The 26,983-nt window shown below is 42.0% G+C and overlaps 1 protein-coding gene across 3 annotated transcripts in view; it reads left to right on the plus strand.

Annotated features, from left to right (window-relative positions):
• Positions 1-26,983, plus strand: part of DAAM1 (dishevelled associated activator of morphogenesis 1) — a 166,003-nt gene that overhangs the window by 80,738 nt on the left and 58,282 nt on the right. For all 3 annotated transcript variants that reach the window (XM_046009225.1, XM_046009224.1, XM_046009226.1), the window contains exon 3: positions 5,360-5,449. In XM_046009225.1, coding sequence (XP_045865181.1) covers positions 5,360-5,449 — 90 coding nt within the window. The remainder of the gene's footprint in view (positions 1-5,359; positions 5,450-26,983) is intronic.

A 26,983-nucleotide genomic window follows, 5' to 3' on the forward strand; every position in this document is an offset into this window, starting at 1 on the left:
GGCAAGCTATAGTCTAGGAGAAATAGTCTCTATATACCCAGGACCAAGAAGCTGTTTCCAAAATAGGTAATGAGTGTCTCTAATGCAATAAAGACAGGTAGCTCAATGAAACTGGGCAGAAGACTTGGATAGTTCACAAAAGAACACGTGGGAGTAGCCACATGAGAAGGTATATTCAACATCAGTTATCAGGGAAATGCAAATGAAAACTACATTGAGATAACTCTTCACATAAACTAGATGGTTAAATTGAAAAAGACATAGCACCAAATTGTGGTGAAAATGTGGGGTAGCTAGAGCTGCCATCTATTGCTAATGGAGAGTGAGATGACACAATCAGTTTCTCAAGTGTAGAGGGCTACAGCCACTTCAGTGCCTACTCTGGCCAAACCGAAGATTGTATTAACATTGGTATGTTTCACTGTGTGTACGTTTTACTGCCCAGAAAAGGGGGTATATCTTCGAAATACGCTGATGATTACTATATCCTTGATGATTACTATATCCTACAATAATCCTCTCCCTTCGTCCCTCCCTTTCTTCCTCCCGGCTTTCCCACGTGCCCTCCCCTTACTTTTTTGCGGGGAGGGGGCAATCCAGCCATCTCAGATATTGTTTCAGAGCAATAATTAGTCAATTAATGGCAGAGATGAATAGAACAAATTCAGTTCCTGCCCTCTGGGCACGAGTCCAGGACAGGAGTCAGACATGCCAATAACGTGACGGTCGCAATGTGGTATATGCCGTAAGCGGAGGCAAGAATAGGGGAGCGGCTCATCCAGGAGAGTGAAGGTGGACCATCTGGAGAGAAATCCATGCTACCTTGGAGCTTGGATGAATGGGACTGATCCTTAGATATGGTGGGGAAGGCTTTCTGAAAAAAGGGACCAGCAGGTGCAAAAGTTTAAAAAGTGGGCAACTTGTGACCAGAAGTGCTAAAAGGTGGCTGGTGGCAGCAGAAAAGGAGAAGGGATAAGTCAGTACATCACAAAGGACCACTACCTACCTGCTGAGGAATTTTGGACCTTATCCAGAAAAGAAAGGGAACCACTGAGGCTTTCTATCTATCATCCTGTCTTCCTAACTAGATTCTTAAATTCCATGAAATCAAGGTCTGTTATTCATCTTTGTATTCTTTGTAATGTCTGGCTAGGGTCCTGGAATGGGTAGGACAGCTAGGAAGTGTTGACTGATCTCTAAGGCTGTGATAGTCTCTTGGAGTCTTGCTTGCTTGATTCAGCTGTATTATTAAAACGGAATGAGTCAGAGCAGAGATACTTTCGGAATGGAGGGGTGGGGGTCTTATTACACTCTGGGCCTTGTGCCGGGGCACTCCCAGCCATTATCTAATTTAATCTATGTCATTCTTACTCAGAATCTGCCAGTGACCTCCGGTTGCCCTTAAGAGAAAGACCAAAGTTCATAGTATCCTTCAAAGCTACTGTTCACTGCCTGCTGTGCTTTTTACCTATTTAGTTCCTATTCATCTCTCAGCTTTCACTTCACTTCCTTGGGGCAGCCTTCATTGCCCTACCTTTCCCCACAACAGGCAGACTGTAAGAGCTCAGCTTCCTGTGTGATCGTATCATGGTTCATGAGATTATTTGATTTCCCTTTTTCTTGCTCAAGAATATGAGCTCTGTGATACTTTTTTTGTCCCTTGCACCTAGCACAATGCCTGGCATTTAATAAATACAAAACAAAATTTGGTTGCATGAGCTAATCCTTGAGACAATTCTGTCAGATATATATTATCATTCTCACAGGGGCACCTGAGTGGCTCAGTGGATTAAGATATATATTATCATTCTCATTTTTCAGGTAAAGAAATTGAAGTCCAGAAGTTAAGTCACTTGCGCAAGGTTGCGTAGCCCATGAGAGCCAGACCTGGAACTCAGGGATGGCCGATGACAGCATCTTCCTCTTTCTGCTCGTGGCCACTAGTAGGCTTTGAGTGCAGCAGATGGATACATTTTCATACTTGCATCAATGTCGTGATTTACCTACCTGCTGAATGATCAACAGAATGGACAGTCTGGTGGCTAAGAACACGGGCTCTGTAGAATAGTCCTGACCCCAGCTCCTCCTCCACCATTTACTAGCTTGGTTACCTTGAGGAAGCTACTTAATCTGTCTATGACTCAGTTTCCTGGAAGATGAGGTAACAGTACCCACTTTATAGGATTGTTGTGAAAATAAATTAATTCATATTAAACAGTACTACTGAGCACGCAGAAGGTGCTCAATAGTTGTGAGCTATTACTGTTATCAGCATCCATTTAGTTCTTCCCCATTTTCTTTTTCTTTAAATCTCTTAAATTGTAATATTTTTAAAAGATTTATTTATTTGTTTGTTTATTTATTTGTGGTGGGGGAGAGAGATGGGGAGAGAAAGCTTTGCGGCAGTGGGGGGGTTGGAAGAGTGGAGGGAGAGAATCTTAAGCAGGCTCCATGCTTAGTGTGGAAGCCATCATGGAGCTTGATCTCATGGCCCTGAGATCATGACCTGAGCCAAAATCAGGAGTTCCACGTTTAAATGACTGAGCCACCCAGGCACTAACCCCCCCCCCCATTTTCTTACTGTAATTCAAAATTATATCCAACAACCCTGTAGCGATTTTAAATTTTTTTTATTTTCTGGAAGTTCTCTTTTTGCTTAAAACCATCTGCTTCTAAGTCCTAGTTCAACTGTGAAACATTATTCTACCTCTAACAGCAAAATACAGTAGTATTAATACTTACTAATACTCTTTGCTGTGAATTTCTAGGTTTTAGGCTTTACCTGTTTATACCTCTGCTCAGTTAGCACAAACAGTGCCGTTACAGGAGTAGTGTTGTTTTCTCTCACAAATCCCGGACCTTTTCCCCAAAGTAAGCGCCATATTATTGAGCTATTTTAATAACTGACCTGAACCTGCTCTCCCCACCCCCACCCAAAGAAAAACCCCAGTGGTCAGGAAGTGATTTATGTCACAGTATTTTCCTCATTCATCAATAGGTGAGAGCAAGTATGACTTAACAGGAAATTAAAAAAAGAAAGTAAGAAAAATAATCACTTCACATATATAATAGTTGTATGCAAAAATCTTAACATTTTTAAAGCATGTTCCCTCACAGTGGGGGATACTTTTCTGTAAGTATCTTTTGTTCCTTCCCTGATTGTTCATTGTTAAAATTCTTAACTAGTTTCTTGCGCTTAGGGTGTCATAGTACATGGGTGTGTGTTTTAGTGACTTAACTATTTACCTTGCTCTTAAAAGAAAATAGCAACTGATCTATGTCTAAATGATGAGAGAAATAACAGTACTGCAGCCACCCAGCTACCCGCCCTGTGCCAAGCATTACCCCATACTTAGTCCATGTTGCTCATCTTCACAATAGCCCTGTAAGAGGAATGATACACCCATCCTGGAGATGAAGAAGTAGAGACCTCAGAAGATGAGCAGCTTCCCCAGGAAGCTCACAGCATATCCGGCTCTGAGTGGCTGGGCCCTAGACATGTAGGTGGTAACAGAATAAGGGCAGAAGGGCTAAATTGTAGCAAGCCTGGCAAAGTGAAGTTGGGGTTTTAAATGGGACACCTCAAAGGCAGACTGAGGAATATATAATGTATTTTGTCAGTGTGTGGAACTAATGAAGTTTTTTGAACTGGGAGCTCAAAACCGCACAGGAGCTCGATTTTTTACGGCACAGGTCTTAAAGTGTGCCTGGAGCAGCAACATCAGCCACACTTGGAAAATTTTTAGATGCTCAGATGTTCACATTCGCTCCCACCGGCTCCATCCTTCATCCTCCATCGCCCCTTCTGGGCGATCAATGACTTAAGGGGTCCCCAGATGATGCTGAGGTTCTCTCGGGTTTAAGTACGGCTGCTTTAATGAATTCTGGGTATGCGTGGGGAGGGTGGAGAAGGCAAGAAGGAACAGTGGGGAGGCTACTGCCAGGAGCCGATAGAGCGGTTATTAGAGCATAAATTTGGGTGGTTTCATTGGGAATCAAAAAGAAAAATCGTGACACTTTTCATGGAAGAAATAACAGGATTCAATGATAAATGGAGGTAGGAGTATGAGGCATGAAGCCTGTGTCTACAGGTGGCAGAATTACAGGTATATACCGAAGGCATTCAGAGGGGGAACGTATTTATATTCCTCAGGGATCAAAGCCTCATTGTGCCTTGGTTTACAGCACCTTTTCATCTGTCTCACACCCGCCAGTCTGCACCCTCACCTAGAGAACTTTCCCTCTACTAAGAAAAATGTACCAGACGCTCCATACCAGTAATACAGAGCAGGGTTGATTGAGTTATTAAATGCCAAGAGCTTTTCTCTAAGCACTTTATATTCATTATCCTGTTGTTGTTATTCATTAGTTTTGGATGTTTGTAAATTGCCTTCCCTTCGTGTCCAATCTAAGCTGCTCTCCCCTGTAAAATTAATGTTTCCAGACACTGATCTGAGAGGCTGAGTCTGGGTTCTGGAGTTTGACAGCTGCAGGCTGAAAACCGGCCCCGTCATTACCAGGTGTGTGGTCTGGAGCAAGTTACTTACCCAATCTCCCACCTAAATTTCCTCCAGCTGGATTACAGCAGGCAGCGTTACTACAATGAGGATGTACTAATGAGTGGACTCAGGGTTGTTGTGAGGACCGAGACAATGCCACATGACGCTTGGTACATAAAATGCTGACTAAATATTAGTGGGATTTATGACAATGAAGATGCCAGGTGCTTCCTCACAATCTTCATTGGCTCTCTGGGTCAGGAGAATAAACTCCTCATTCTGGCATTTAAGACTTCTCACAAACTGGTCTCTCCCTGCCTCCCAAACCTTTCATGTGATGACTCTGCATCATTCCCGTGCTTCCGCTAAGCCGCTCACTGTCCCCCAAACACACCCCGTCTGTTCTTGTGCCCCTGCCTTTTGTTCCCTTGGTCTCCCCCTCTCGTGTCCAAGTTCTTCAGGTCCAGCCTGATACTCAGTGTTTGTGGAGCCCCCACCCCCCGCCAGCGAACCCTCATCTATAATATGAGTAATCCAAACTCAGGAGCTCTGATGGCCTTTAATGCTCAGCGGGCGCTCTCAGGGTACTCTGTCTGTGCTCAGCCCACTTTTCCACACCCTTCAGTAGGTGTAGGGCGAGCCTCGTCCTTTCTGAGCTCAGTACTCAGCCCCACACCAGAGATGTGCTTTCTTAACAGTGGCAACACATACCTTGCCTTCTTGGTCTTTCCCAAGTTCATTGAAATATATGTCGGTGGTTTTTTTTTTTTTTTTTTCTTTTCCATAATGATGCTGATAACCTCTCCTATAGGAATAACATTTAATCTATGAAATACTAATTATTATTTTTTTTCCCTCAGGATGAGCTTGACCTGACAGACAAACACAGGGAAGCCATGTTTGCACTTCCAGCTGAGAAAAAATGGCAAATATACTGTAGCAAGAAAAAGGTAAGAGATTCATTGTGTTTACGGTTAACTGGGAAATTATCATTTTTTGTGCCCTTTGCTTTTCCTCTTCCCCACTGAAATTCAGGCAGCTCTTTGTAATGTACAAACCAGATCGTGGCCTTGTTGCTATGTGTGCAGCACAGTGCTGACATCTTGGATATTTTTATGGACACTTTGTTGGACACCTCCCCATGTCCTCCACACCTGTAACCATTATTTGTAAGCCTGTGCAACTGAGACCCAAAACCATAGTGGTGTACACAAAAATCAAAGTTTCCACACGTTCTTTACATAAAAGTCAGTATCTCGGTGGATTAGGAGTAGTGTTCTGGGACCTCAGTCTTCCTTTCCCATCTCCTAACAACTTTCCATTTCAGTGCCTCTAGGGTGTGGCATTGTCCTCATGGTCCCAGGTATCTCTCTGGCTGTTTCATATTCCACACTAAGGATGAAGGAAAGGGGAAGAAGGCAACACACTTCCCCACCTGGGAATATGTCCTGGGACATGTCCTGGGAATCATCCACCTGAATCCCCCTCACATCCTACCTTTAGCTATCTGGCCTCCCCACCTGCAAGGAAAGCAGCCTTTATTCTAGGTCCTGTTACTGTTGGAGAAGGGGAGGATGGATATCAGCACTCATGGTGTGGGCATCACCCCATGGACCGTATCTCCTCAATAAAGTTCATGCTGCCATCTTTAAACCCTGTGGAAATTCTCAGACTGTGCCCACCCCAGTTTTGGAACCAATCAAGTTCATGGCCATCTTTTGTCACTTTTTCTTCTGTTCTAATAGAAACTTAAATCAAGATGGGGTAAACAGGAAGGGCAGGCTAGCACCTAAGGGAAATGTTACCTGTCTCCAGGGCAGTGGACTCTCTAGTTACTCACCCTTGCCTCAAGGAAACGGGAACAAACTATAGCAGTCCAATGTCTTTTCAAGGCACAGGATGAGCCCCACGGCCCTTTTCTTATGCAACTAGTGCATTTGTGCATGTGACTTGTCTCTCAGCCCCTCTGCCTCTTTGCTGCCTTGTTTGATTGCCACGCTGGCCTTCCAGAAACATCTTGCAATAGTGAGCCTGTGCCCCTTGGCAGCCCAACTCCGTGTCTCTGTGGGCAAGGCACCATGGCATAACTCCTCTTTGTAACTCCAGCATCAGAACACATTGAAATAAGTGTATGATGACTGAACCACTAATTTGTCATTAGTGTTATACTGAACTGTCAAAATAAATTGAAAGCACAGTTAGTTTTCCACCTGAGCAGTTACCGTTGATAAAACTATGTGTGGAGTTTGGTTCTGGGGGCCTTTGCTGAGAGACGTGTCCAGCTATAACCTCTCTGTATGGTTTCTGAGCTGCTACCAGATCAGACCAAGTTGTAGTTGTAAGGATTCCTAATCTAGTAGTAACCAGGAAAACATGCTTGTGAATGACTGTGTACTCTTTTCCCTTTGTGCATGGTTCTCTTGTTGAACTGATTGTCATGGCTCAGGAAACAGATGTAATACACTGGGAAAGGATTTTAAAATAAAAAGTGTTCAGTTCTGTATGGTCGTGGAAAATAAGGGACCTTTTCACGAGGCCATCTTAAAGACCTACGCCCTGGAGCTGAAAAGAAAGAATCTTCAAGTGCCTGTATGCACATAGGACATTGAGTGCAGACTTTTTTCTTCAAGTTAGGAAATAGTATGAAGTGAGGATTGAGAATGTACACTGGAGGAAAGGAAAGGGCAGGAAAATGGGAGCAGCTTACTGAAGGGAAAGTTTTCTTCTTTCCCAGATTTTATTACACCCCTGACAGCAATTGAAAGTTAATCATGGAAACTACTGCCCCTTAGATTAGAAAAGGCAAACCCTGGAGGATAGTAATGACCTTGGACTTGCAGCTGCTGCTCATTTTTCAATTTCCAGGCCTATCAAATCCCCTTGCAAACCCTATCTCGTGCTCAGGGCGAGGTTGCCTTTTCGTAGGAAGATAGATACCGATGTGGCCACTGGCCTCAGAATCCCGTTTCTTGCCAGATGGGCCCTTCCTACCATTACCTGGCCAGACTGCACAGATCCTTGAAAGCGCAGTCCTCCTGCTAGCTTCATTCTTATAGCCTGTATTCCTTACATGACAGCCAAGTAGTGGCTGAGTGAGAAAGCCATTTTAACTCTTTAGGGATTGCCATGGGGTCATAGATCTGCCTCACTTTAAAATGGATGCTAGTGTTGCTGAGTTAAGGATTTTCTTGATTAGAGCTTCTCAAAATGTTAAAACTCTGCTATGTGTTTGGTCTGCAACTGACCTTTTGGGGCACTGTCATAAATAGGGAAATAATACAATGAATATGAGAACAAAAACTTAAGCATGAAAAGGGCATGATGTTTACCTGTCTTCATATAATGTGATCTCCTAAGGGACAGGTTGCCTGTTCTCAAAATGGAGCCCATGGTAGCCATCTTTATTACTAAGAAGAGACTGTTTTTCTTGGACCACATCTTAGGTAGCCTTTTCAAATCAGGCTTGTCACCAGCAAGCCAAACCACATCCATTTCTCAGGCCAAGGGAAAGCTACAGACTCATGGCTTCTTAGATTTTTCCATCTTTCAAGATTAGAACCCAGGGCATTACAGACATTCTCACACATAGTGAAGCCATAGAGTCAGGGGCCATGAAAGCCAACAGAAACAGACACATGAGTTGGTGAAAAGCAGGCTTTCTGTGTAAAAGTGCATAGCAGTTGTGGCGGCAAATGAGACTGGGAACGGAGGATGGGGCCAGGCCTTCCTCAGCCAAGTGGCTCTTTTCCACCCAATGGTGACTTGAGTCCCAGCAGCGGCTGTCTGCTTATCAAGCCCAGCGCTCGTTTCTCACACTTGCCTCTATCTACATCTCTAGTTAAAAACCCATTTCCAGAGCCAAAATGAAAGCAGCAAAAGTATTTCTAGGACTAAAAGAATTGGAAAGAAATTAATTGGCGGCTTGCCTAATTGAGTAATCCGGGGGAGAGTAAGAGATGGATGTTGTGGCCTTGTTGAAAGTCCAAACAAATCTGTAAAAAGCGACTGGACTGGTTGGTCAGCCATCGTTGGTCCTCTGTGGCAGTCCACTGTCAAATGTTTTTTAACATTCGTGAAAGGACCACAAAAAGGTCCTGTTGGTGGGGCTGGAGGTATTTTCAAATAGGAAATGTTTGTGGTTCTTATCTTTAAAGGTAATTCCCTTTTTAGCTCCAATCACAACATACTCTTTTGTTTAAGTGAGGTTTTTCCCAGTCTCTAGCCAGAAACTGCATCTGTTAACAATCTTTTGGATTTTAAACTGAAACTTTTTAAACAATGAACCATCTGACCATGAAAGGCATCTGGCCATGCTGTATTTGCTTATTGTTAACATGATTTTTAAACCCTGGGAAAAGTAAGGAGAGGGCTTTGGAGAGAGAGAAGAAAATGGTGCGTATAATGTCTCTCGGCGACGACGATCATATGGGCTCTGGCAGAAACCTTTAATTGTGGTTCTTCACGGGAGTGATTTGCACCAATTGTGTCACTAACCTGGTCCTTATAGGCCTCCGGAAAACACTTGCTCCCCCTCCTTGGGCTTCCGCGCTTACGGAGTAGGCAAGTGGTGCTGGACACGGTTAGCTGTAGTGTCCTCAGGAATTTGAGGCCAACATCAGGATTTGAGGAGAGCACCACTTGCCCTCCTCTTGTTTCCGATCTCTAAAGCCAAGGGTTCAGTAAATGGCTTTGGCTTCTCCGTATTTCATGTCCCTATCTTCTTGGGTCTCCTGCAGAAAAGATGAATTTTTATTCTGCCGCTGAGGGTGTGTTTGACTCAAATTTCATTAACTCCTTTAAGAACCTTGCCTGACCTGGCTGTGGGGGAGATGTGGCCACGTGAGCAAAGCGTGGACCTCTTGCTTGGTGCAGGAACAGGGGCTGAAAATGCAGCTGATAGTTTTTCATTCACTCCCTTCATTTGGTTTGCATATCTTAATTGGATCACTTTCCCACTCTTCTCCACAAAAAGCAATTCTCCTTTCACCACACACACACACAAAGATTAAAGTTGCGTTGTGCACGGTCGTCATGGTGTGGCTCTTTCAGTTCCTTGAGAGTCGAGGGCCTCCTGTGTTTAAAGGAACTGTAGGGTAAAGTGATGGAATTAAGTCAAGAGGAACCATGGGCTTTCGGCACAACTGTCAGACAAGCCAGCTGTAAAATGAGGAGGCGAGATGATATGTTCATCCTGTAGTTGTTTCCAGTATCCTAATGAGAAGCTGCTATGGGTAGGCTGGGATGAGAAACAGTGGTTGGGCATTGGAAGACCGAGAAGGAAGGGAAGCTAGGTATCCTTTCTTTACTGTAATTGTTTAAACACACCGTAGAGTGAGCTTTGGATTTTCAAGTGTTCACTTTGTTAGCTATCAAGATTTGGAGAGGGAGTCTGTTGACGGGGAAAATCTAGATGTCAGTCATTGTATTTCTAGACCTTTTTAACAAGTACTTGGGTTGGTTTCCTGCTATTGGGTTTTCACCTGATGATGGATTCCAGTAGGCATTTGTACACCCAAGTGCTAAGGGGTTGAATCCAGTGGCAGAAGTAGAAGTGATCAGAGATAAGACTGGGATGTGTTTTGCCCTTATTCTTTCTCTAAAAGAATAAATGAGGGGAGCACAGTAGCTGGATATTGGGGGGCATCTCCAGGTTCTGCAGGCTCTGAAGCTCTTGGCCTTGTGTGCACATTCCCTGACTCTGACAGATGACGGTTTGTATATAACTCCATGCCGAACCACTAAGAAACAACTGACTTGGAGTATCTGGGGCTTCATTCCATGAAGTCATGTTCTTGGTGAAGGGCAGGACGGTTTGTGATTCACCGAAGGTGTATTGAGTACTCCTCTAGGGCAGACTCTTGGCTAAATTCTGAAGATGGTTAAACAAATAAATCAAATTTCCTGGAGTGGATGATCCTGGTAGGAGAAGCAGATAAGATCAAATAATTGCCAAGTCTTGTCATAAGCTCCATAATGGGGTAAGCAAACAGGCTCTGGGGCACAGAGGAAGGAGCCACCAATCTTTGGGGGTAGATGTGTGTGACTCAGACAACAACAGTTCCTTCACCACTTTGTCCGATCCAGCAGTTAGAGCAGTGAGAGGGCTGATGTTGTCATGCTTTTATCCCATCATCTAGACCCTGGCTCCTTTTAACAGTTGAGCTATGCTCACGTGCATTGTACTTGGTTTGTACTTTGTTCTTGGTTTGTACTTTGTTCTTTGTCCCTTCCAATATTGAAAGGGTCAACATTAGACTGTTGGCCTAATCTGATCTTCACTACACAACACACAAATTTGTAGGGCTTGTTAGGAAATCTGTAGAAAGGCTTAAACTTTTGAAAAAAGAAGGCACAGTGGGGGAAGACTGAAAGAACTGAGGTTTGTTCAGCCTGGAGAAGAGAAAGTCATGTAGACACGCCAACATAGTTTTAAAAAAGAAAAAAGAAAAGAAACTCCAATATAAGCTGATGTTCACTGGGTATACCTCAGTGAAACTATGGTAACTGTCAAAATATTGCCAACTTCCTTGGTAAAAAGCAGCTGCCTCGAACCCTCCTGATAAAAATCTCTGTGACAGTCACATCCTTTCCACAAGGGTCCACTACTTTCCCCCCACGACTCAAGCTTTAACTACTGGCATGGCGCAAAGGGGACTCTAAGACCCTGTTCCCATATTACATTGTTGATTCCGATTCATTTATGCCCATGCTATGCTGGTTGATAAGTATTTTGAATGTTGGCCTCAGTATGGGATGCTGATTAACCTGAAGATGGTGATCAAAACCATTTGATAATATGGGTTCACAGCCTGAAACACTCCTCTTCTAGGAACTGATCCCATGGAAGTGATGAGAAATATACGAGGGTGAGGCAGTTCTTTGTCCTGTTGCTCCTAAAAGCCCATGATTGTAACCAACTTAAAAGAAGATGTTTATATGGTAGTACACAACCCTAACGGAGTATTTTGTAGCCATTGAAAAGTCACGTTTTCAAAGAAATTGTAATGACATGGAAAACTGCTCAGCATGTTTTAAAGAAAGAAAAAAGAAAGAAAAGACATAAAACTGTAAGCAGTACCATCAAAAATTTGCAAAGGAGTAAAGTTAGAGGTAGGCAGACAGAAACAGTTGCTTGGTGGGATTGTGTGTGATTTAATTTTTTTCTTTATACAGATATTTCCCAAATTTTCTACAGTACATTCTGCTCCTTACTTTAGAATATTTTCCCCCCAGTTGTAAAAATAAAATTGCTCTTTTTAAAAAAGTACATACAGTGTATTTGTATGGTCAGGTTTCAGAGAAGCGGGATTACTGGCAGCAACACAGAGCAGTGATTCACCCTGACATACGCATGGAAGCCGACTGAGCACTCTCCATAAGGCTGTTGTCTTTATTTCTGTTGCTGGAGCTCCTTGGAGCTCGGTGTCCTTGGAACAGACAGTTGGGAAGGAAAGTGGATATAAACTGGAAGAGAACAAGGGTAGGCTGGAGTCCACAAGGACAGACTGAAGTCCATATCAGTTCTGTCCGCCTCTGACTCTGGTGTGGGTGTCCTGCAGAAGCCTGAACCATTAGTCATGGAGCTCAGCACACACACACCTGGCCCAGGAGAAGCTGAAGGAAGATCCAGGGGAAGGTGGAGCAGTTACAGACCCGCCAGCTATTCCATACCAACAAGGTGAGCCAGCAGCTAAAGACAACATGTATGAAGTACAAAATGGCTGCTGTTTCACGTCCGCCCTCCACATCTCCTGTGAGAATCTCTTTTGTGGCTCATCATACCCAGAAACCTATAAGAAAACATATTGTTCAGCCTAGCTAACTCGAACATTACAAAGCTACCACATACTTATACTGAAATCGGGAGGAAAAACAAATGTTATTTAAAATGCAGCCAGTGCTTGGGTTGTCATGGCAACACTGGCTTCCCTGACCCCTCCTTTGTCTAGCTCGGGGACCTGTTTTTTCCCTTCTGTCTCCTCTCTTTTTTCACTCTTCCCTGGTGACATGAAAACAAAGGTGAATCTATAAACCACCCAAAGTTTTTCGTACCATGTATCTATTTAGGCAATAATGTGAAAACATGAGAACCTTGGCCCTGGTGAGATTTCCTCCGTTTTCTGCCCAGAAACCTACTGAAGTCATGTTTCTCATTCCCCTTCCTCCCTCTAAGTAGCGTAATCTCAAAGCTAGTGACCCACTTCTTTGCTTTATTTTCTTTTTATTGCAAAAGCCAGTGCTATCAAAATGAACACCCAATTTTAGATTTGGGGTGGAAAATTCGAGGATTCCCTGCTTCTGGCAGCCGTTAAACCAATGCTGTATTCCAAAAAGGGTGATCAGTTCATGAGTACTTGTGTGCCTCCTTGTCCTATAATCCTTTGTTCAATAACATCAGTTTTGGGCGTTTTTTTCCCTCCCAGCATTAACCAGTTCTGTTATTCCAGCTGTGCCAGCTACCACCCCTGTCTTAAAGTGTGCAGAATGGTCCTGAGCTCATAGTTTTGTGTTGATACCCAGCAGGCACCCAGCTTCATTAATGAAGAAGCAGTAAACAAACTTGCCTATAGAATGAACCAAATCCTCTCTCTCTCTCTTTTTTTTTTTTTTTTTTTCAAATCCTCTCTCTCTTCCTTGGTGTTTGGAGAAGTGAACGAATCTAAAATATTCCGGACAAGTCTGTAGTCTCCCGTTTGGGTTTTACATTCTGGTTCTGCACAGTCCTCTGTTTTTCAGCCTTGAGATGTTGCCAGTAAAAGGACTTGCCTTGGGACCGATAATCTCCAAAGGCCTTTTCAGTCAAGGTATCTGTCTGCCAGCTTCCTAAATTATGTTTGCCGCTGTCCCCCCATAGTTGTTCTAAACGGTATCTTAATGTGTGTGCAACACCATTTTTTCTAAGATAAACAGAAGGCAAGTAATAGCTATGAGAAAATACTTGGCATAGTTAAAGGCCATTTGAAGGGTGAGCGGGGGAGGGAGGGTGCCATTTACTAGGGCATATTGCTGAACCCCTCTGATTTCTCTCTCCTCCTCTGTAGAATGAGACCAGTGTCACGGATGGTTGTACAAAGGGCAATAATGCCATTTCAGAGTTACCAGAGAGCTTGGGGCATGGTCATGACAGCTGTTGCCACTGTCAACTTCAGTGATGATGACTGTGATCAAAACAGTAGCGTGGACTCACTTTCTGCTTGTTCCCACTCGTGCTAGTCTGGGATTCAACTCCATATTCTTAAATCATAATACCTGGTCTTTGTAGAACAGTAGTGAAGATTTCACAAGCCCTCAGAAGCTCTTGGAGGCAGAAATAATAAGTTTGGAGGGTACAGTGTAGATAAGGGAAGAAAGCAAGGAAATCTTTGCTGGTAGCACCCGAAATTGGTAAAAGGAGGCTCCCTTTACATCAGAAGTGCTAGGGTAGTGTGATCAACATGCAGTCCCTGAAGTTAGAAAACTTGTTAGTTTTTTGTTACAAGTTAGAAGTTAGAAAACTAGCAAATTTCTGAAAACTTTCCCTTCTACTCATGGGATAAACTTATTTCCTGGTTGGTGATTTTGTTTTTGTTGTGAAAATTTAAATATACAAAACAGTACAAAATAAAATGAACGCCCATGTTGAACAAATGCTGACACTTTATGATAATCACCATGGATTTTTAAAAAGGAATGAAACATTATAAATATAGTAGTGGAAGCCCAGAGGTGACCTATTCTGGAGGTTTTATATGTTTTCCTTGCCCACGTATTTATAAGCTTATTCTGCATGGATATATTCATATGATATTTCATTTTAACTGCACTCTTATGTTCCATTATACGAACACGCCACAGTTTAATTATTTTATACCCCTTTGGGTAACTTATTTGCAATTTTTCGTTATCTAAAAAGATATGTGGCAAGGAATAACCTTGTGCATGTGTTCAAGAATTTTTCTGAGAAAAACACCAAGACATATAATTATTGGGTTGTTTGCTAAGAATATTTTCACCTTTAATTGCTCTCCAAAGTTGTAACAATTGATACCTGCCGCAGATCAGTTGCCAACCTCTGAGGGGAGGTAACTGGTATTTTGTTGCCCTGGTCAATCACTTCATTGAGGTTTGAATGTTTCCAATGCAAGAAGCTGTCACTCAGGTTCTTCCATTTTCTCCAATATGTCTTTGCAAAGCAAACTGAAGTAAAAATTACTGGAATAGAAAGTGCTCATTTAAAGAAGAAAAACCCAGGGTTTGGAAAATGAAAAGCATTTCATCCAAATACCCATAAAAAGCCCTACAAAAGTACAAAACGTTAGAAGTGTGTAAAAATGGACAATTCACTCAGCAATATGTTTGTTTGGGTTGACTACAAAGGAAACTGCTCCGTGTGTGGTTCTCTCTTCCTCTCCTCTAGACCTCTGTACACCCTCAATCCCAGACCCAGGCAAATTGTGTTTCCATCTTTAGCAAGCTCTTGACTGATGTCTGCCATCACCCCACACAGGAAGTCCCTCTGAGGCACCGGCTGCTTTCCTGAGGGGCAAGTAACGTGCAGGTGCAGAGACAGCACGTCTGCACCAGTAAGCCGACTGGCCGTGGCTGGAAATGCCACAGTTGGTGTGTCTCTTCCTCTAACCCAAGTGCCTTCATCTCGAGTGTCTGTAAAAATCGTGAAAGCCTTTCTTCTTTCTTCCACTCTTCAATTCTTTTGGATGTTAAGAAATGGAGATGTATAATTGCTGTGTGTCTATCCCTCATGCCTAAATTCTGAAGGAGTTTCTGCATACAAGTCATTTCCCGGACTTGGGGATTTTTGATTGCTCAGTCTGTAAATACTCTGGTTCTTGATAGCATTGTCAAGCAGCGAGTCCATATCTGCTTTGCGGATATCATCTCTCTCTTGTGCTTCCTCCTACTTGCATTTCTGCAGTAACAACTCTTTTTTTTTTTTTAAGATTTTATTTATTTATTTGACAGCGAGAGAGAGAGAGAGATCACAAGTAGGCAGAGAGGCAGGCAGAGAGAGAGAGGGAAGCAGGCTCCCTGCCGAACAGAGAGCAGAGAGCCCAATGTGGGACTCGATCCTAGGACCCTGAGATCATGACCCGAGCCGAAGGCAGCGGTTCAACCCACTGAGCCACCCAGGCGCCCTGCAGTAACAACTCTTTATCGAAGCCCTTGCTTTCCCTGTAAGTAGGGAACACCACCTGGAAGAGGGTGGGAGAGAATGACCCTGTATTTGCATTCACATTTAATCATTCAAATAACAATAAAAACTAGTAAGTGATACAGAGCTGGAAAAAAGTAGGCTATCTTGGTTTGACAGATCAATGAATGTGGAGTCCTGGGGAGAGTGGGTGTTTTGTGTCCTGAGGTGATCTGTTTTTCCCTCTGGAATGGGGGCTTGAGTTTTCTCTCTCAGCTTGTCATTCATGCATCCTTTGGTGCTGCGCTATGGAGAGAACACTTGAGCGCTAGTAGCTGGGAAAAATGTGTAGTTTTGGGTTTGAATGGAATCCCTGGGAGGGCAGTGGTTCTCAACTGCCATGGAGCAGCTAGCTTTGGCTTCCAAATCTTAATTCTTAAGCAGATTCCTTTTGACAGTTCTAGTACAGAACAGATTCCATCATGTGTTAATTGCAGAGTTAGGAATACAGGACTATCTTGGAGCTCTCAGTCTTTGCCATAGAGTCCTTGTCAAGAGTGCTGTTATGGAACCAAGGCTCAAAATGCAGCTCTGTGAGGCCCTTTGAGCCCCTTGGCTGTGTATGTTGAAGCACATAGGCACTGCCTTCTTTCACTTCCAAAATTCTGCACCCTGCAGGTGTGGAAATACACAATGAGTGTCTCGGTCATAGCTGTATCTCTAGTGGACAGGGATATTACTATATCTCACATCAGAGAATCCAGAACTAGCTGCCTATTCTGATTATCACCAGCTCAGTGGGTCCCCGAGGGCCATACAGCACAGGAGACTCCAGATGGAGGCACATCCTTGGTTTCAGCATTCCTTAGGACTGTGGCTTCCTTCCCTGGTTGACTGCACTTGTGAATAACTTCAGAGTTGGCAAATAGGTTTATCTTGACTACCACCTCTGAACAGTTGGGGGTTAAAGCCTGGAGCACTTTGAGAATCATTGAGAGATTATGAATGGATTCGGTAAGACCAGTGTGGTAATTAATTAGCAATGTCTGCCATGACACATGATGGGAGAATGAGGCATCCGTAGCCAGTGTTGCCATCTTTGCCCTGGAGTGCTCCCCTTGCTCCTAGATTGTAGTCGGATATAAGTATCATACTGCATGCTTTTCCCCCTTGGTGTCTTCCCTGGTCTTTTGCAGACTCTCTAAATGCTCTGGCACCTACTTTCATAGAATGAATACCCCAAGTCTGCCTGATATCACCATCTCCTGGAGGTAGGTCTATGCAAGACGTCACTGGGAGGAAGTATCCACTCTAAGAGTGGTATCACAGAAGAACAAAAGCCCATTTTCCTGAGCTTTTCCCATATACATATTTATTTTATTCTTTTCACTAATAGCGCCAGCACACCTCATACTTGTGCATCTGTATTCTTTCTGCTTAGTGCATTTCAGAGCTTCACCCCCTCATGAAGTGGGAAGGAACTTTGAGCTTCCAGTGTAACTTAGAATATGCTGCTAATACTTCTAATTTGGGGTTCTCCAAATTCCTTATACTCCAGGAACCTAGTAATTTGTGGAGCTAGAAATGGGTTACAGTAAGAAAGTCTACCAAAGAATACCAACTTTAAATTACAGTGTCTTAAATTCTCTTGTTGTTCTTCAATGCAGTATGGGAACAACATTTGTCTTAAGCAGTCTTAAGATAGTATCCTTTTATCTGTCCTCCCATGTGAGGGAAGACACCCTCGCTATGTTTCCTCAGTTTCTAGGATGTACTTCCCGACGTCCTCACATTTAGGCATTTCTGAGATGGTGACATCTTCTAACAGATGCTTTTCTGTTTTATTTTTTCTGCCACAACGCTGTCATTAATTCAGTACTATGCCGAGAGTAAGTGATAACTTAAAATCAGAAGTATGGTTATGACTGCCCTTCTTGGGAACAATTAATCCTGTCCTAGCATTTTTCAGTCATCCTGAGAATGGCTCTCTGAATGGAATATGTCTTTACCGGCTTACTGATTCTCTGCTTAGTTTAATTACTGTTTTCCAAAGCCCTCTCTTTATAGCCTTGTGTTAAGCATTATATTGCAAATCATAAACACATTTTGATTGTTTTCCCAAGAGCAGGTTACAGAACATCAAAACCTGCTTTACGACATTCTGAAAGGCTGGTCTGGTAGCTGCAAATCTGGTAGCAAGATGTGAGGCAACAAAGGCCATTGACACCACTGATTGGATTTCCACACTGCATACGGGTTTAGTGATGTGTGTCCAAACATGTTAATTTACCATCCAGCTGGACTGAATTGTACCTGGGTCTGTGGCACTCCATCGTGGCATGTGGGTCAAAGACTCGACTCTTAACAAGCTACACAGAAGTGATTTGTTTTATGTCATTGTATACCTTTGTGTCCTAGGCAACAGGGGAATGTGGGCTTGTATCATTTCTGAAAATAATAATTGGTGAATGTTTCTTTCTCTTTGCCATGAAAATGAGGGGGAATTGTCATCTAAAATTGGCTTCAGATGTTGAAGCTATACTGATGGAGATTTTTAGGCTCCAGTCATATTCCATGCTGTGAAGTGCTTTGCCAAAGAAATGACTTGTTAAAATAAACAAAATAAATGCCTCATAGTTTAGGAAGTGGACTGTAAAGTCTCTGCTTTTAGCTCTAGGTAAAGACTGTGGCTCTTTTCTTAGATATATCAGCACATGAAATGCATTTTCCTCCCAGGATCCTGTAGCATATGACTTTCAAGATTTTGGTTCTGGAAAGTCAGCCAAGGCTTTTTCAGGAAAGAACAGGGTGTTGGAACAGACTGAGCCCCTGAGCTGTTTCAGAAATGCCATTCGTCTCTGTGCTCTTGAAGTCCTATTGCTCTTCTCTTTGTTCCGTTGCTGCCATACTCATAGGAAGACCAGATCTCTTTCAAGCGACACTCTTTTCTGGGGTTTGTGATTTGGGGAGAGAACTAAAATGAGAGATGGCTGAGAGGTAGCACAAGCCTAATTTTTAATATGCAGTGTTTCATTTAGCCCACTCAGAAATATTGGATCATTTTTACCAGTGTAAATAAAGCTTGGGACAGATAAAGAACACTAATATAACATTTTGTGCTATCAAGAAATGTCTCAAGCCATTTTCCCCAGCTGAGCTTAGGAATGCTTACATTTGATTTTTATTTTGAAGTTAGAAGATACATTGATAGAGACTGGAGATTGGTAAAAAGGCAGGAGCATTAACAATACTTGGCTGTTTCTTTTTATCATGATGAAAAAAGGGAGTAAATTCTACAAATGGGTATAGTTCTTTGTAACTATATTTGTAATAACTGAGAACCTATTGTCAGAAGTTTGTGATATTCTAAGAAACTCTCAATGCTAACGTTTGAAATCCTATTCTTCTCAGTCTCCTATGTCCTGTTTTCATGCCTCACTAACAAGGAAAGCAGAAGCTTTGTTCTTTTATTCATGGGTTCTAATACCTAGTACAGTGCCTAGGCCTTTATAAAACTCAATAACTATTTATTGGGTGGGTAAATGAATGAGAAGGAAAGCAGATGCCTCTTCAGTTTCAGTTCAGCACTGATTTTTTGGGCATGACGAGCAGAGGGATTCTGCTCCTGTCGTGCCCTTGAGAAGTCTGCATTCAGCAGTGTAAGTGTTCTGCTGCTCTCCGTGTAGGCTATGTGTTACTCCTAAATGATGTTGGGCTCCTGCCCAAACTATTAGGCTACCATGGTCGAGTATTACAGCTTTTTTTCTGGCTGGGGATTGGGAGGGATGAGGAGCAGGTCTAAGCTCACTTGAGCTCACAGTTCCCCCCTCACCCCCAGATGAGTGGGCAAGAATTCTTAGAAATACCCCAGCTACTCAGCCAACAAATTTCTGGGGAGGATGGAGAACCAGGTGTAACTGGTTATAAGGCGGACAGGATAGAGTGGTCTCAGTGGTTTCAAGTCAGAAACTCAGTGATACACAAGTAGAAACCGTGCCACATAGCAAGGCAGCGGAGACCAGCAGTTTGAGGTGAAGTGGTCAGGACACGGTAGGTGTTCTTGAGCAAGAGCTTTGGACACGCCTGAGCATCTGGGTAATTTAGGTGTGAGGAGCCTAGAGCAGTGTTAGTCATACAGTGTGACTTCCACATTACATGTTTGTAGATTGTGTCCTCTTCAGCCAGGAAGTACTAGTCATGCATCTGTTATTCGGCTAGAGTGTAGTTATATTGAAATGGGGAAAAATGTAGCGAAAATTTCTGTCTATAGCACTCTTCAGAGTTTTCTTCACTTTTACATTATTCGAACTATTTAAGAAATCTGGAAAATGTTAAAAAAAAAACAGTAGCAGTACAATTGATTATGTCCTGATGACCATTTTTGCATTTATTTACACCTACATAATTATATACGCCTTTGCCTGTAAATTCTCTTTTGAACCTGTTGTAACATCTTATTTGTTCCCTCATTTATTATTAATGAGTTCAGCAAAATCTTTGACACCACTTCATGCCATGCTTTTACCTTGTAAAAATTATCCTCTACAATATCAATATAGAATTGTGAACTTCAAGAATTGTTAGAGAAGGGCCTAACTTAGTTTAAATGATCTGAGATCTCGAATAATACTTTACACTGGAGTACATGATATGACAGCAGGAGGCTCTGGGAAAATGTGCGTCGTATATGGATGCTAGTGAGCCTTTTTGTATCTGGAAAGAGCAGAACTCAGGGGTCAGAAGAGGTGTTCAGCTTCACACACATACAAGAAAGAAATTCCTATGATGTTTGAAAGGATGATGTACAAGAAAGAAGCAAGGGCAATGTAAGTGGAATCCAAGCACTTGAAAAGCAATGATCTAATAAATGAAGCTTGAACTTCCCAGAAAGTTTCTCAGCAGCTAGTGAGCCTAGGTCCTATTCACCCTTTTTAAATTCTGCTAATTTATATTTGTGTTTTAGAGATGAAATGTCCTCCATCTTAATAAGACCTGTTTTATTACTGAGTTTATGGCCAATGATGTTACCATATGTATACTTAATAAAACATGAACTACACATATTTTACTGTGCTTCATGAGACATGTATCTTTTATTCTAAATCATAAATGTTATTTGTTGTAAACCATCAAGAAAGCAAGAACTTGGGGCGCCTGGGTGGCTCAGTGGGTTAAAGCCTCTGCTTTCGGCTCAGGTCATGATCCCGGGGTCCTGGGATCAAGCCCCGCATCAGGGGCTCTGCTCAGCAGGGAGCCTGTTTCCCCCTCTCTCTCTGCCTGCCTCTCTGCCTACTTGTGATCTCTGTCAAATAAATAAATAAAATCTTTTAAAAAAAGAAAGAAAGAAAGAACGAACTTGTGTTTCTTGAGTAGATATTTTGGTCAGAAATCTTCCAGATGCCCTCTTAAAAACTGTCTAAAGTTATGCATCATTGACATGTGAGCAGATCCATTTCAGAGGAATTTAAATGTATTTGTTGGAGTTATTTTTGCAAAAAGGAGACATAAGGGTGTGATAAACTGATGGAAAATTTGAGATTTACTTATGAATTGAGGAGGATAAACTTTTGCTATACAGCCAGGGGAGAATTTTTGGCTTGGTGAAGAGAAGACTTTGGGAGGACATAATAGCTTTATTCAGATTATTTAAATATTTGCAGGGTTATTGTTCACAGGAGAAATTAGACTTAATTCTATTCAGTTCCCAAGGGCAAAACCAAGGCCAGCAAGTGGCTGAAGTTACAGGGAGACATCTGTCAATTCAGTCTAAGGTGAATTTTCTACCAGTCAGTGAGGGTGCTGGTTCCAAACATTTGTGGACTCTTTGAAGCCTTCTTTCGGAGAACATGGGATCGATCGCCTGCTGGTGACCTTATATGAGGGACCCCTGTGAGGAGTGACTTGGACTAGGGTCTCTGGGGTCAGAGACCTTGCTATATAATTATGTGACGGCTCTCCTTAAAAACATACAGATGTTCTGCAGCACCGGGAAAAATGGGGAAGGAGATTTGCTCCTCTGATATGGTTCTAAGTGCTAAATATGAAAGCTTTTGTTACTGCAAATCAGCCTCCAGTCTTTCCAGAAACTGACTGTCATTCTGAGGCTTAGGAGGAGGTGTTGGATTTCCTGGCAGATGCAGAAGCTGCTGTTCTGTAATCATTCTTTGTGTGGGCCCCGCCGGGCCAGATCTGGGCAGCCGATCCACTTGATGTGAAATTGTAACAGTGGCCAAGCAGTGTAACCAGATGGGCCGTCCCGGGGACGGCATGACTGTCTTGAAATGTGACAACACAGGAATTCATTTTTGAAACCAGCTGCCTCCCTCTGGCAAGCGTCAAATGTAGGGTATAGTTTTAGCCCACCGCGAGGGGCTGGAGGGAAGGCTGTTGGAAGGACTGAGCAAGCAGTGGTCTCGGGAATCCAGGTCCGTGGACCTGCTGCTGTTTCTCTTCCCAGGGAAAGAACAACAAGACAAAGATTTGGAGGCAAAAATCAGGATTTGAAAGACCAAAGGATGCTATGGTATTTAAAAGATTTTGTTTATTTATTTATTTGAGAAAGAGAGAGCATGCAAGTAGAGACAGAGGAGGAGGGAGAGAGAGAGAATCCCAAGCGGACTTCGCTGAGTGCAGAGCCTGAGACCAGGCTCGATCTCATGACCCTGAAATCATGACCTGAGCCAAAACCAAACGCCCGACTCTTAACTGACTGAGCCACCCAGATGCCCCTATCCTATTTGAAAAAGTAGGATTATACTGCTTTTGAAGGAGCAGTGAGTTTGGGAAGATAGTGGACTTTTCAGGCATGGTACATCCTACTTCTCCTGAAAACAACACAGGTAACCAGGCAAATTCCACATACTCTATGAGCTGATCCTAACTTACGGATGGGCTTTCCTAGAAAGGGAGTGGCTTCCAGGAGAGGAGATAACCTGGGAAAAAACTGATGCCCAGGTTCGAACTTTGATGCATTCCTGCCTTCTTGAGAGCCAGGCTTGTTCTCGCACTGTGCGTGACAGCAATCCAGCCACTTAAATGTTTTTTGGCAAATAAAGTGTTACTGAAACACGGTAGTGCTCCTTCATGAAGTATTAGCTGTAGCTGCTTTCATGCTTTACCAGGACGGAGTTGAGTCATTTCAAAAGACTGTGTGGCCAGACAAAGTCTAAGACACTTACTGGCCCTTCACAGAAGAAGTTGGCCAACCCCTGGTCTGTCGGGCTATTCCCTGCTTCACCATGACTGTCCTTTGAGATGATGCTGATAACACTATTATTGAGCCAGAAGGGAAAGTCAGCAGAAGTAATCAGCGAGGACTTCCACACACTATTATTGAGCCAGAAGGGAAGGTCGGCAGTAGTAATCAGCGAGGACTTCCACAAAATAATTTTCCGTCTTCCATCTTACCTGCTCTTCCTTCGCTGTTCCTTCGACCTGTTCCTCGGCATCTATTTCCTATCATTCACTTGAGTTTAGTAGATGACACGCCCATCAGGGAGTCATACCTAATAGAATAAAATATTTTGGCCTGTCTGCCCTTTTGTCCTTCGTATTCTGGAAAAATTCCAGGAACAGAGTAAATTTAGTTAACATCTGTTGCATTCATTGGTATATGGGGCTGGGTCCATGAAAAACAAGATAGCAATGACCATTTAATGCCACAGGTAACTATTTTGGTCGTTAACAAGGGATGGGATTTCTTGATCCTATATATGATCACAGTTAACATGTTTCCTAGTACCATTTTCTTCATAAATGGGACAGCTTTTTGTTAGTATTTAGTTGCCTTTGTCCTATAATAAAAATTACCAAAATGAATTTTACTTTGTATTATACTGAAACAGTGCCTTTCTACTGTTGAAGTTCATTTAGTTAAACCTTAATATGTCTCTACTATTTGCATTGGAGGTACCCTTATACATCGTTAGAGGGTTTTTAGCCAATCTAGACAGTGAAAGGATATGTCTTCCACAAGTACAACAGAACCTCATAGGTTTGTAACAGTGAACGTGGAAATTTATGGCTTTAGTTGGCCAAGTGCATATTGCTTCAGCCTGTGATTTATGGTCTAGTGAACAACCACAGAACATGTCCTTTGCAATTAATTGACCTTTGTACAGCCTGTTTGGGGTCTTACTAACAGCATCTGAAATGAAAGAAAAACTCTACAGTTCTTACATATTATTACTTGGGAAATGATCCTATTAAAAATTTGCCCTGTGGTAATTTCAAAAGAAGTTATTCTTAAAGACTTAATTTTTTAAATTGTGCTTTGAGTCTCACTGAAAGTCTTTAGCTGTTACTAAGAAATTGTTTGCCACACAGATATGTAAGGGTGGAACTTTTTTTTTTTTTTAGTATATGTGCTGCCGAAGCGAGCACAGGGTGGAACTTTTGAAAATTTTAGCATCCTTCAGATACATAAATCTTTGTTCAAATCATAAAATTCCTTTACATGAACATTTGATGTTAGGGTTGTAGTGTGTTATAGAAATAGAAAATCCAATGAGGAAGACAACATCGAAATGTTTTTACCTTTTTGCTGTGGGGAACAGAGGGGTGCCCCCGGTGTAGAAAACAGAGACATCCCAAATGTTGCCAGGATCTTGTTGACCTGATGCATTTCATGTTACACAGAACATCTGAAAAAGTAAGGAGTTTGTCCTAAGAGAATATACAGTGCTTTAGAACTTCTGTTTTAACTATGAAAATAGTGAATGTTTGTGGCAAAATAAAAGTTTGAATTATACAAAAGTTAATAAGTAAAAGACCTACCCAGAGGTAGCCATTGTTCAATTTTCTTGTGTTTATTTCCAGAAATGTTTGTATGTTAAGTGTACATTTTTTTCCTACAGATGAGAAATGGTTTTCGGAGGCATTCCTCCCTGCCCTGCCCCCTCCATACTATATTTAGTCATTTTGAATGCGATTACATAATTCTCCTTCATTCTGTGTTACTGTTACAAAGTAATGTATTCAGCCATCTCCCTTGTCATATATTTGTTCACTTTATTTGCTGACTCTAAACAGCACTGTGGTGAAAAAAGTGTAAATATATAATTGTGGACTAAATATATAATTGTGTGAGTATATAATTGTGAAAGTAGACTTAAAGAAAGGTCACAGGCTGTGTGGGTGTGTTTTAAAGTTGAACAATCACTGCCAAATGTACCTCCAAATTTTTAGTCCTAGCATAACAATGACTTATAATGTCCATAGCTGGAAATTCTGGAATATTATCCTTATCATCCTAGCTAACATTTATCAAGCATGTTTTGTGTGTACTGTTCTCAGTGCCTTTTTTACTTGTAATAACCTTTTAAATGCTCACAATGACCAGTGAAGTAGGAGCCCATTTTACAGATAAGGAGATTAAAACTGAGTCACATAGTGAGGTTACTTAACTTGCCTGCCTATAAGTTACCATAAGTAGTGAGTGGTTGAGGATTCAAATATGTGTCTGTCGATGGTGATAGAAGGGGAACACAGCCAGCAAGGCTTGGTAGAGAGAGATGATCAAGACATGAGAGAAAAAAGTCTGGGACATAGCTGTGAATGTTTACCTCAGAAAGAGTAAAAAGAAATAGTGCACAATTTATTCTTATGGGCAAGGTGATGTTGAGAAAAATAAATGCGCTGTTGTACATTTAAAGAGAGTCAGGGAGGATCTCTTAGAATTTTTTTCACTAGCCACTGACTAGAGATCTGGAATGAAAAATGTACCAGTTAAAAATGAGGCCACGTTAAAAAAAAAACAACAACTATTGTTTCTTTATCTTCTAAATAAGTTGGTTAATTAAAGCCTGATTTAAAGGAAAAGAAAGTAAATGCTCTTGAAGGTCCCTTGTGCTGTACCACTTTTCTTTTCGAGCAAAGGGGGTTTTGTTTTGTTGTTTCTTCAGAATCTGGGATAATGGGAACAAAGGAGATAACAAGAGAAGAGCTTCAAACTAGTTAGTGTAGGCTGAAAGCGTCAGAGCCTCCATCCAGCGGGAAGCTTTGTCCATCAGTATTATCTTACGCTTGACTAACGACCTACCAAGGAAATAGGATGAGTTGGATTAGAGAAATAGTAAAATTAATGTTTTCCCCCCTTTCCAATTACCTTATAAAAGAAGTAGCTGTTAAAAGTTAAGTATTTTGTAACTGAGTCACTGAACAAGACAAATTTAAAAAAAAAATCATTGGTTTTAGAAATTGGGCCCTCGAACTAAGGAGAGTACACACTGGTTTTCCATAAAACCTCACTATCAGAGTTCTATAGATGCTTAGAACTTCTAGGGACTTTAGAAACAGTCTGGCCTTACCCTCTCAATTTGGAGAAAGAAAAATGAGGCCCAGAGATACTCAAATTTACCAAGAAATCCTGATTAAGTAAACCAAAAAGTTAAGTTCTGGAATCTCATCTTCAGATGGCCAATCTAGTCATCACTCCACCATCCCTTTGCTCTGAAAATAAGTGATATTTGCAAATATTATCTAAAAACAGTAATCAGAAAATTTAGCAACATAAAATGTTTGTATCAGTTCAGTGCTAATTATTTAATAGACCTAAAAATAGGCATACAAACATAAATGTTTATAACACTTTTAAAAGAAATCAAAACTAGATTTTAATATGAATTAGCCATTTTGTAGGTAGAATATAAAAGGATCTAATGGGTTGCTAGAATTTGTATTCTTATAGGGCAAAACCTTCTCTAGGAGTCATTCGGTGTTACCCACAGTCGGTTTTAAAAGAAGGAAAAATAGCTTTTTTAAAAAATAGAATGAGGGGCGCCTGGGTGGCTCAGTGGGTTAAGCCTCTGCCTTCGGCTCAGGTCATGATCGCAGGGAGCCTGCTTCCTCCTCTCTCTCTGCCTGCCTCTCTGACTACTTGTGAGATCTGTCTGTCAAATAAACAAAATCTTAAAAAAAAAAAATGCATGGCTTTAAAGAATAGAATGAAGCTAATATTCTTGCTTATTAGAGAAAAGTTGTAATGGAATCGGTCAAGGCAGTGGTCAAAAGCAGGGTTAGGTGTGTATAATTTAGGGAGGGATTTGTTTGCAATTCCAGGATCCTGAACTGCTCAATGCTGTTAGCTCATGTTCAAGCGTACTTGAGAAATCCCTGTGAAGATGGTTATTAGACTGGTGTGTAACAGAACAGGAGAACAGGTTAGGGAAAAGCTCCATAAGTGCTGTCTGTATGCTCACACATTATATATAGATAAGGCATTGATAAGGGGGTAGAAGAGTTCCCACAGCAAAAGTCTAGAGAAAAGGGATCAGAGGTCATCCAAGTAAGACATCAGGCCTTAGAACAATATTCAGAATTAGAATAATATTCAGAAATGTTGAATGTAGCAAAAATA

Source organism: Meles meles, chromosome 6 (assembly GCF_922984935.1).
Source record: "Meles meles chromosome 6, mMelMel3.1 paternal haplotype, whole genome shotgun sequence".
Lineage (NCBI taxonomy): Eukaryota > Metazoa > Chordata > Mammalia > Carnivora > Mustelidae > Meles > Meles meles.